Source organism: Anomaloglossus baeobatrachus, chromosome 5, assembly GCF_048569485.1.
Source record: "Anomaloglossus baeobatrachus isolate aAnoBae1 chromosome 5, aAnoBae1.hap1, whole genome shotgun sequence".
Lineage (NCBI taxonomy): Eukaryota > Metazoa > Chordata > Amphibia > Anura > Aromobatidae > Anomaloglossus > Anomaloglossus baeobatrachus.
This window is the reverse complement of record NC_134357.1, coordinates 134947985-134960238: the sequence shown is the minus strand read 5'-3', so window position 1 is coordinate 134960238 and position 12254 is coordinate 134947985. Positions and strand designations below refer to the sequence as shown.

The window sequence follows — 12254 nt, the reverse complement described above, 5'->3', positions numbered from 1 at the left end:
GCAAGGAAGAATGGCAGAGGATCCCCAAATCCAGGGGTAAAAAACTTGTTGCATCATTCCCAAGAAGACTCATGGCTGTACTAGCTCAAAAGGGTGATTCTGCTCAATACTGAGCAAAGGGTCTGAATACTTATGACCATGTGATATTTCAGTTTTCTTGATTGCAAAAATTTCTACATTTCTGGGGTTTTTTTCTGTGAAGTGGGGTGCAGAGTGTACATTAATGAGAAAAAATGAACTTTTTTAATTTACCAAATGGCTGCAATGGAACAAAGAGTGAAAAATTTAAAGGGGTCTGAATACTTTCCATACCCACTGTATATTAATAAAAAATTCTGTCTCCTCAAAAGCTGTATAATATTACATATATTATTTTCATTTTTCAGGGAAATCTCCAGGGCTTACGCAACAAGCAGAAACCAGTGACTTTAGTACCCCAAAAACTCCATGGGCTCCCTCACTAAATTCTCCTAAAAATCATGTGAATAAAATATCAAGTAAGTATAGAAAAGCAAACAGCTTTGTAGTAACTATATTTTTCATATGCGACCAAGATCAAGATGAGTTGTCCAAAATGCATCTGATTGTCTAGGACTTTGTACAATGTCTGCACAAATTATTTTAACCATATGGAATGAAGCTTGTAATTTTTATGCTCGGTCTACACTGTGACATTTGTCCCTGATACTGAAATCATTGTCGACTTGCAACATCACATATTGTGATTTCCTATGCTGTCATGTTGCAACGTGCGACCTCCTGCAACACAGTTGCAATTTTTTCCAAATATGTTGAATTTTGTGTTGCTGGTTACATGTCTCACATGGCTCACTTGCCATATTGTATACTTTAACGTAAGTTCCACAGCTCGCAACGTTTTTTAGAGAGCTGCTGTCATACAACACATATCGCGTTGTAACCCCAGCCTGAGGCCACAATCACACATTGAGTATTTTGTCAGTATTTTACCTCAGTATTTGTAATCCTGTAAGGAGATGGACTTGTTGTCACGTTCCCCCCTGAAGACACCAATCGGTATGTGGTTGTGTAATGCAATGTGGATTATGTCTTGTGTTATTGTGAAAGAAATGTGTTATGTGAATTGTGATATGTAGTAGTGTTGTATGTGTTTTGCTGACAGTAGGGTCAGACATAGTTAATAGTTGAATTGGGACTAGCCCATAGTAAGAGTGGCTAGGATACAGGGAGAGTGACGATTTCCTGTGGAACACCAGATAGGGCCCAGTGTGTGACAAGAACAGACCTAAGGTCTGGTTTGCCAACAAAGTCGCATGACGTGGGTGTTCCTGCAGCTAGAGGAGCCAGGGATAGTGTCAGAAAGAGGTGACCAGAACAGGTAGTGATCCAACAGAGTTGGTTCAGCGGATTGACCAAGATAACTAATGATGGATCCTCAAATAGGATGCTCAATAGCAAGGCCCTTGGCCACTTCATGGACAGAATAGAATGTGAGATGAAGGGGGTAGCCCGAGAGGAAGTCCTGTAGGCATCAATAGTGTGACACTAGAGTCCGGCCATATTGCCAACCCATCTTCTTTACAAGGAGAACAGAACACGGGACTGCAGGAAAGAAAGATTGACTCTCACAAACTGTACTGTGATGTTGAGCTGGGTGATGGTGGCAAATCAAACAGTAATGTTGGTGAAGATACTTCATGTTGATAAAGAAATGTCCTAGAAGATATGTGCCTTATCTCCTGGGAACAGTTGTTTCAAAGTTACTGTTAAGTAACACACTGTTTTTAAAAAAAAAAATGATGGTCACCTTCAGTAAATAAGGTAACATCTGGTGCTGGCAAGCCAAGGTCAACGGCACCATACGGCCGGTATGGTTGTACACCCCTTACGGCACAAGCGCACACACCCAGGCAGAACCCTATCTCTCATGTGGCGTGCAGAAGGTGTAGACTTCGCCTATGACAACCGCTCTGCACCACGCTACAAGCCAAAACCAGGAGTGAAAAAGTATAAGAGAACGTGCACCACTTCTGCATTTTTCACCCTGTCCTGGTCTTGGCTTACAAATGCTGATGTAAAATACTGACCAAATCCTGAACATGTGAATGTGACCTTAATCTTACTTATAGCCTGCAATAATGTTTAATTGATTGTGAAAATTTGGGCATGGTCACACAGAGTTACATGACATGGATTTTGAAACAGATTCAGTTTGAAATCCATGTCACAATATATTGTGTGAACATACGCTCAATTCTTTACTATGTCACCAGGGGCAGCAAGCCTGTGCAGATGGTTAAGCTTTCTAAGGGAAATGCTCATTATTTGGGCTCTTGCAGATGACCGTATTTTCGATTCTAGTGATGTCTGTCAAAATATCAGGTCACTTTTGGACCAATGTTATTCAGTTGTTGTTTTAGATCAATGGGACAGTCACATACATTTTGGCATCAATATCTACAGCATATAACCTAAGGGTGGATGCACACTGTGGATTTGGTGCCGATTTAACTTAAGGATTTGCATACAGAAAATCTGCCATGTGGAAATCCAGTAGAATGGGTGAACATAACAGAGGCAGCCTATTCAGCTGACATGGGGCCAAAAGGAATGTACGAGGGGCAGCTTACACCCCTTCCTCTTTCCCTTCTAACAAGACTTGTCATTGCCACAATTACAGTAACTCTAGCAAATGATGGGGATTGGGGGCGCGGAGGGGGGTATACCATCGTGCTCTCACACAGCAGCAGTGGTTTGCATTTCATTCTCTCGCTATTAGGTTTCTTTGGTCTATGAACTCCTCACTGATAAAAGCTGCCACATGAGAACATACTTAAAATAATCCTGATGTTGTTTGTTCTATGATTAATATGTATATACGGCTTTATAGCTTGCACATGTGGGATTTATGGTAGATCCATTCAAGTCACTGTAGTTGGAGAGAAGCTGGAGATTAGTAATATACTGCCACCTAGTGTTCATATTGCTAACTTCATGGACATTATTTTTAATATGCAAGTTTGACTAAACCAGACCCATGTGACTATGTTGTATGTCAACACAGTTCTAAACATGCCGAATATACACATTAATATTAGTATGATAGGGAAAAATTACACTGCTCAAAAGCAATAAGGCTACATTCATGTGCATCTTTTTTCTGCAAAAGTCCAAAAATACATATTTTATCCATCCACAAGAATAAAACATAAAATCTTCTTTATTAAATATTGTATGAAACATGTAGCAGAGTAACATCATAAAAATGAGTTACAGATCCTAGCCGTTTCGAATAACTTACCCCCTATTAATCAAGGCATCATGGTTATGAAAGTAGAAAAAGGGGAGCCAGCACGATCTGAAAGGGGCATGCATCATATATAAAGTGCAAGCTCACAAATTTATTCCAACTGTACTATAATACAAAATGAGATTTTTAGCAAATAATTAATCAATTATTTGAGCCACCCCTGCACGTCAAGGCAAATCTCAATAGGGGGGTCCTACTCTATATTATGTATTTCATGTGCCATGCAGCCTCCTAGATAAATTAAAAGTGGAACCATAATGGAGCACACATGCCGGTAAGCTGTATATATAACCGCTTCTATGTTGCAAAAGAGGCATTGTGGATAAAAAGCAGTCCAGGTCCCAGCATGTGGAGCAAGCTCTACACATACCAAGGCAATGTCAGAACTGACCTTCACAGTGCCAGATAGCAACCATAAATAAAGGCGGACAAGATCCAATTATAGTGCTTAATTAGCAATGCCTGTGGAAAAGGGTGAGGCGGCTGAATATGAACAGCCACCAACAGGTGGAATATATTGCAAACCAAGGTCAGGCGTGCATGGCATAGTCGTGCTCAGCCACCAGACCAATGTAGCATAACTACAACCAAACAGAGAAAAGGAGCCAGCACGATCTGAAAGGGGCATGTATTATATAAAAAGTACAAATTCACAGATTTATTCCAACTGTACTATAATACAAAATGAGATTTTTAGAAAATAATTGATCAATGTTTTGAGGCACCCCTGCCAAATCTCAATAGGGGGTTCCTACTCTATTTTATATATTTCTATTAGTATTCCATGCCTTTCTGATTGAGCACTCCACCCTTCAGCCAGGGCATTTCCATTTAACTGGATCCTACCTGCCCATAATTTGTAGGTTTTTTAACCAGAATAGAGGCATATTAGTATAGGGTCCCGATAAAGAGATACGCCTTGTTGTTGGCTGCCGGACTCACATGGATTGGCCAATTTATAAGCTAAGTATCTCATTTTTAAAACATAATTCCAGTAGCTTTTTAGAGTGCTGCTGTATACCTTTGTATGTATATTATCTACTGTTTATCAATTATCTTCAACTCACAGCTCACTATATTGCACATTTACTGGGCCAATCTGCAGTATATAATTAGCCATCTGTTGAGTTGCAATACACTCTAGGTGGCAGTATTATGCTTGTGAGTTGCTATCCGCTCCTCGTGGTGCAGAATACTTGAAAACCATAGAGTATAGCCAGCACAGTACTTGACACAATAACTATGATAACTCATAGTAAAACTGGCTTGACTAAACATTTCTTGAGGAAGAGGATCACTTTAACATTGCAATCAAGTTCTAAGTGCCCTTCTTTAACGGACCCCACCTACCACTCCTGTTCAGTCCATTATTTATTTATTTTCATAGCACCATTAATTTCCACTGCACTTTATAGAAATCATATTTGTTCCCATGGGGCTCATAATTAGTGATGGGCAGACCCGGAATGCAAAACGCCAGATCTACGTGGGTTCAAAAAAACTCGAGCACCGACTCTAGGCTCAGAGTACTCAGGGAACTCTGGGTAATGATCCAGGTCCAACTACTTGGGTAATACAAAAAAAAATCAAAGAAAAAAGGAAGAAAATAAGAATAAAGCAATCGTTGTATAATTACTGGTCTCCGCCCGGCTGTAACTCTGCTTCTAGGCTGCTCACGGTACTTCCAGGGCCACTCATTATATCCAGGCATATCCACTGTTTTCCTCAAGCACTGGCAGTCCCAGCATCTTTGATTTGTTGCAGTCAGACAGCGCCCCCACCCCGTGTAACAGCGTGTCTGACTGCAACCAATCAGAGGCACTGTGTCTAGTTTGATGTAAAAATAAATAAATACATTTGCATAGGGTCTCCCTCTATTATGATACCCAGCACAGATAAAGTATATGGCTATAGGTTGCAGCCCACAGCCATGCGCGTCATCTTGGCTGTGTATCAAAATAAGAGGGACCGCACGTGGCTTTTTTTTAAGAAAAATATATATTTCAATAAATAATTAAAAAAAGCAGTGTGTGCCCCCCACCCCTCCACATTTTGATACCTAGGCATGCAAAAGCCGAAAGCTGGGAGCTGGTATTCTCAGGATGTGGAGGCCAATGGTTATTGGGGCCTTCCCAGCCTAAAAATAGCAGCCTGCAGCCACCCAGGATTGTTACATCCATTAGATGCCACAATCCCTGACCTTTACCTGACTCAACCTGATTGCCCTGGTGCCGTTCAAATCAGGGTAATAAGGGATTAATACCAGCTCACAGCTGCTACTAAGCCCCCCTAGATTAGTAATGGGAGGCCTCTATGAGACCTCCCCCATTATTAATCTGTAAGTGAATAGAAATAAACTCAAACACCTTTATTTGAAATAAAATACAAAAAACTCCACCCTCTTTTACCCCTTAACCTCCAAAAGACCCAGGTCCAACGAGGTCCCACAACCATTGCAGCTCTGCTACATCTGAAGTGACAGCACACAAGTATAGAACATGTTCGCCCACTGTAAGCTTTAGGCAGAGAATGAGCTGCAGCGATGAGCGGTGACATCACTCAGGTTATTTGCGTTATCAGGTGGAGGACTACCCGCAGGAATAACGAGCTAACTCCTTGTTGCAGATGTTGTCCTTGATGGGATTTGACCCCAGCATTACAAGGCTACAGTGCTAACCACTGAGACAATGTGCTGCCCTTTACACAACAGGACTGGACCATCCAGATGACAAAGGCCTCAGAGAAGCCAATACACATAGGTCACGAGCCCCACACAGACTGACATACCACCTAGTAGTGTCGCGAGCGGAGGGGCCGCGCTCACTACGCTTGGGCCCGGGGCTGCTGCTGCTCGGTGGCTCGAGTGGTGGGCCGGACCCGGGGACTCGAGCAGCGCTCCTCGCCCACAAGTGAAAAGGGGGTGGTTTGTTTGGGGAGATAGTTCGTGACGCCACCCATGGGTCGTGGTGATAATGGGCACCACCGTTGCTGATGACAGGGATCCCGGGAGGGATGGCAGGGAGCAGCTAGGATGTTGGTTCCCCATCCATGGGTAGGGGTTGGTGATCCCGGGGCCCGGATGGTGATACGGGGAGGCAGGACGGCCGGGGTGCAGGGTTGCAGGGGCAGCACGGCGCGGTGCCGGATTGCACTGTTGTACTCACTCAGGCACAGATTCACAGAGTCTCTGGTAAACCAAACGGCTGGATGGACGGATCCCGCAGCCGGCTGCAGTGTCTCTGCTCTACCCGGACAGGTTGATGGTGGCTGTCTTTCCCTGCACCGTTGTGTATGTATCAACTCCGATGGTTTCCCAACGGTAGTCCGCTCCCTAGCGTGTATGTACCGAAGGAGCCCGTTTTGCCCGCAGGCGCTGGCCCTTGGATCTCTAGCCTATGGCGGTGGCTTTTTATCCTCACTGTGTGGACAGTTGCCTTCTGTCGATTCTTGGGTGTTAAGAAACCCCTAGGGTTCCGGTCACTCTCGGATTTGACCGTTGTCGGCGGCTCCTAGCCTAGTCGGGGTCCGATGGCCCTGCCTTTGTGCTTGGTACAAATCTGCTCCCCAGCTCAGTACCGGCGGGCCACCGCCCGTCCCTGGTCCTACGGTTCCGCTGACTTGCACCACCTCCTGCAGACGGCCACCACCGTCTGCTGACCTTGCTGACAGTGCCTGGGCTCCTACCCAGACACTAGCAGTTTCTCCACTCCAAACTCAACTCCTCACTCCACTTCCACTCTACTCCAAACTCTAACTGCCCTCAACTGACTGCTTTTTCCCACCTCCAGGCCTGTGAACTCCTCAGTGGGTGGGGCCAACCGCCTGGCTCCGCCCCACCGGGTGTGGACATCATACCCTGGAGGAGGCAACAAGGATTTTGTTTGACTGATGTAGACTATCCAGGGGAGGGGGTGTGTGTGATGTTATGTCTGTGACTACCTGGCTAGTCCAGGGCGTCACAGTAGGTCATCTCAAAGGTCGCCCAATACACATTAGTAGGATTATAAAACCAACTACACATACAATATATCGACACAGTGGCACACAATCGTCACAATCCTATGGGGAAGATTTATTAAAACATGTGGAGAAGTTGCACAATGCAAATGTTACTAAAGTGAATATTTTCTTGTAACACTTGGTAAATATAAGAGGTATAACCAAACAATTTTTTCCTCTACAGAAGACTCATGCCAAGGAGACAAGTCCATATTCTGTCAGATGGAGGTTTTGGCACGTTACTGCTCTATACCTGGGTACAACAAGCTGTGCTGTGAATCCTGCAGTAAGAAGATTGCTCCTACCAGCTTGACTCCAAGCTCAGAACATGCAGCTCTCGAACTCCGGGCCCCTGAGGGGGCTATCCTTGCTAGTCCCATCCCTTCGGTAACTCTTGTTCCAACAGTTGTTTTGGCTGAAACCTCTGTAGGCAACAGTCCAGTGGATGCACCATTATCTGCCCTCAGAGCTGAACAAACTCACCAGGATTCAGCAGCCAGCAATGATACCAGTGGGTTTTCAATGGTGCAAGGAAAAAACAGTTCAGTTACAAATGTGGGGAAGCAACGTCCTTCACAAATCAGTGGTGGACTTATTGAGAACCTAGGTATACCAATTAATAAGACCTCAGTCAATAAACATAGCAGGGTGAGCACATTGGCATCTGAAGTGCTAAGACGAAGAAGGGAAGATACTGAAGAAGAGCACACAGTGGCTACATGAGCCACCTTACAAACGATAAGGAGGAGCGGGGCAGCCTCACTGGGAACAGACAATTTTTTTAAAGTAAAAATAGTAAGAAAAGGCTACTTCACAGGTAGCACTTCTCAGTTATTGAGAAATGACAGAATTTTAATGCTATGATAAAATGTCTGGGCCTTAGTTCATATGGTCCTTTATTTTACCTCACAGTGCAGAAATGCACTATATGTCGTGATAAGGGTGCTACCACCTGGATTCAGAACGCAGAAAAGAAGCGGATGGATTTCTGTCACCTCAGTTCTTCAGGCCAGTGGTTGCTTTTTTATTTTATTTTTTTGAGTTATGAAGAACTTGAAACCTGGTGCTTTATTTAGTATAGAATAGGTTTCGATCTGCCACGGTTTTACATGTAAGCGGTGCTGTATTTGTATCTAATCAGACTCTGTACCTCAATGAAGCTGGGTCAGTTGCAGTGAACTGCAGTGAAACTTTTTGATTTTGAAGGCTCCAAAGTCAGTCTAGTTATATTACTTAACTTAACGTTGACCCAACACTACCACATTAAAGGAAACCTGTCACTTTATTCATTTTGCCCGCAATCAGGAATGATTTTCCCTGAGATACATCGGCTTTTCAGAGAAACCTTCCTTTTTACAGCTGGCTAGGAACCATAGAACTAGATGAGACTAGCCTGACACGATCCCCATACTGTTCCAATTGATTGACAGATCCCTCACATGTGCGTACATAGGGAGAGACCTGTAAATCAACTAGAGCTGCGTTAGACATAGCACTGGACTAGTCCCACATATTCCTATGGTCCCCACTGGCTCCTAAAAAACAATTGACTGCAATCTCGTGACAGGCTCCCTTTATTTTATATAATCTATTGCTGCTACTAGATTATTTCAATTGGAATGAGAAGAGATTGTCACAAACAACAGTCTGATTATGGGATTTCTGAATATATTCAAGCACATATGTTCCTATTTATAACAATTTGTTCTGAAAAAATAGAAGTATAACCTTAAATTTGTAATTTTGTTGGAATTCAGTGATATTCTGCTATTTCTAGTTGGGTTTTCTCTCCCACATCCCAATATTAAATGTTATAGACTTGAAGCCTACCTGAGAGCAATACTAGTCAAGAGCATGTTTTATATTGACTAAGATGTACAATTCACTGGTGCAATGTGATGTGAATTATGTATAATCTTGGTTGGGTAACAGACAAACAGTGGATAATTATTTCTTAGTAATAGTTAGCATAGCCCACATTTGAAGAGTTTTTCTTATATGGAGTAAACTAGTAATATCACTGAATATTATTGGAGGGAAAGCAGAAATACTGTCCATAAATACTATATGTGCGTCACCACCCAAACCTGAAGGTTAGGTCTTATTTATACAACATTTTAGTTCCTCAGACAGTTGTAATGACTTTACACTTCTCTCTCAGAATACCAGCAGTCTCTCTTTATAAAAGTCATTTGAGACGACTTTAAAATCCATGAACTTATCCTTTTCCTTAACGATCGCTTAAACTTTTCTCTCATTTTCTTGCAACTCAGGGGTGAAGATATGAACCCAGTTGGAATCCTTTAGCAGACCCACCCTTCTTCCCTAGTGGCTATGATACAAGCTCTTATGAAAGTGTCACTGAACAGAATTTCTCATCTACAAGATATGTAACTTGACGTTTTTTGATCATGGTGCAAAATGGGAACCAAGGCACCTCACCCACTCTTTGTAGTTTATTACAATGATGTGCCACATAGTCCACTAGGCCCCCTTTGGCACTATGGACTGGTAGCAAAGGTATCTGATAGCTACATCACAATATGTGACTATGAGTTTTTTAAAAGCATAGTCATTTACTACTAGCTTTTGGGATGTCAGCAGTATGGTGGCACTTACAAGGAAGAGGTCAGGTTGCAAGTTTACTTCCCACTCATTTGTAGATAATTAAGAAACAAGAAATGTTCAACCCCCATTCTAAAATCATAGTTCTTAACATTTATCAAGAATGAAGGTTTAGTTAGTTTAGGCACTTCCAAGTTTGCCCCACACATTAGCCAACCCTGATGCATTTATGCATTTCTGGTTCAGCAGTTTCCAAAGAAGACTTCTTGTCTAGATAAACCATCCAATAGATCCATGTTAAAGAGGTTGTCCACTACTTAAACATCTTTTCTTATTGATTTGAATAAGAGACGGATGTGTAGTACCCAGCCGCGGCAGCTATCAGAAGACAAAGGCACGCCGAAAATGAGCATTTCCAGCCACAGGCTGTAGCCACTGGCACTGAGAACAGGTGATGAGCAGGGGTACCAGGTGCTGGACCCAGGCTGATCATAGAATGAGGACCTATCCTTAGGATAGGCCATCAATGTTAAAATAGTGGACAACCTCTTTAAGTACTAACACCAAAGTCTGTCATGCGATATGTATATATATAATTTTTTTTTTTTTAAAAGATTACTTGCCCAAATTTAGTGGGGAGCAAGCCCAATGGCAAATACTTGAACCTTCCATCACTCCTATTTCCTCCCAGGAAGGGAGGGTTGAGAACTTCTTATCCTGGTGCAGTAATATTTCAGTAACTTTGTAGAATCCCGTGAGGTTCTTATGATATGACTGAATCATAACATGAAGAAAGGCTTCTCAAGGATAATTAAGATGCGACATTTATCATTTTATTGTGTACCTGGGCAATCTTGGCAATGTTATCTTATCATGGTAGTAAAATGCAACAGATCTTTAAAGGGAATCTGTCAGCAAATTTTTGCTACCTCATCTGACAGCAACATAATGTAGGTATGGAGATTCTGAATCCAATGGTGTATAACATAGATTACTGGCTCAGGCTGTTCAGAAACAATCGAAGAATTTAAATTCAGGAACACAGAAGAGCTGTCCTGTCCACACCAGGCTCTCAAAGGAGATTGTGCATTGGCTGTGAAGTGTCAATTACAGCAGGGGGCGTGTTGGACTGCCCTGCACATGAATTTCTAGTCCTGTCATGCTAATCACAGGGTAATAAACCCTTCAGTTTATGTAAACAACTGCACCCACATTGATAAGAAAAGCACAGTTGGTTTTTTTGGGTTTTTTTAACTGTTACAGCATGCTGTCCTCAGCTTAGATAGCAAAAACCTGCAGACAGATTCCCTTTAAACTCTTGTGAATGCCATACAGTGGATATTTAGGCTACTTTCTCTCACATTGTAAATAAACAAGTGACACTTTATGTGAGATAAAATGTGCCTCTCTTGGGCTTTAACAGTAACCCTAATTAGGCAAGAAGTACAATAAAGTAGCTTAAAATGTACCTTTAAGAACTGCTGTTGGTTATCGGACATCAGGTTTATAATTTTGTTAGTTTGGCGCAGTGTTCCACAGGGTCTTACTTACTACCTCTGGTATGGAGAAGTTTAAAACAAAGAGGGGTGCTATCTAATGGTGTTCAAAACTGAGCTTTTAGACAGAAATATCATTTTTTTTTTATGTTTGGTGAGTATATTATTTTTTTATAAATATGCCCAAGACTTGGATTTTTGCCTTTTTAATTAAGTTTTTTTTGCAAATTTGAGTTTTTTTGTGCATGTGTTACTACGATAATATCTATTTCAGAGTGCCTTGCCTTTTTCTCCCTTTCATCTGGCTTTTTTTATGGGTAACTTGCTAAAAATATATGCACTTCTTATTCCTGCTATGATCAGATTCCTAATCTAATTCCACTGATTCTAGAAAAACACAGTGGAGAGATTTTCTATATGAAGTTTTTATATTCACAGATTTTACTTTGTTTTCTTGCAGAGTCAGATGTATGATATTTATAAATCTAATTGTACAAAGAAAACAAAGATTTTTGTTGGGGTGAATTGCATTGCTGCAAAATGTTATTTATGATTTTGTTTAGTAAACACAGATATTCTAGCTATATATAGTATGGAAAAAAAAGCTTTGGGTTTTATAAATAACAACACTGCAGACAGAAAGTGCTAGAGTTGTTCATCGCAACCAACTTTGCTTCTTTCCTTTTTCTAGATCTGATTAAGGCTACTTTCACACATCAGTTTTTTTTTCATCAGTCACAATCCGTTTTGTGAGTGATGCGATGGATGCGTCGCAGATTGTGGTAAAAGTGATGCGATGTATCCTGTAAAATAATGGATCCGTTGTACCATTTTTTTTTACCTGGCAAAGGTTATTTGCCATTGACAACCTATATGAACCCATCCGACAGAGAGAATTTTTTTCT

The 12254-nt window shown here is 41.8% G+C and overlaps 1 protein-coding gene across 1 annotated transcript in view; it reads left to right on the top strand.

The window, feature by feature from the left end:
* The window catches only part of ADAMTS14 (ADAM metallopeptidase with thrombospondin type 1 motif 14), a 305508-nt gene extending 296661 nt beyond the window's left edge, over positions 1-8847 (top strand). Inside the window, exon 21 of the mRNA XM_075347232.1 lies at positions 7473-8847. Coding sequence (XP_075203347.1) covers positions 7473-8011 — 539 coding nt within the window. The 3' untranslated portion in view covers positions 8012-8847. The remainder of the gene's footprint in view (positions 1-7472) is intronic.
* The last annotated feature ends 3407 nt before the right edge of the window (positions 8848-12254 follow it).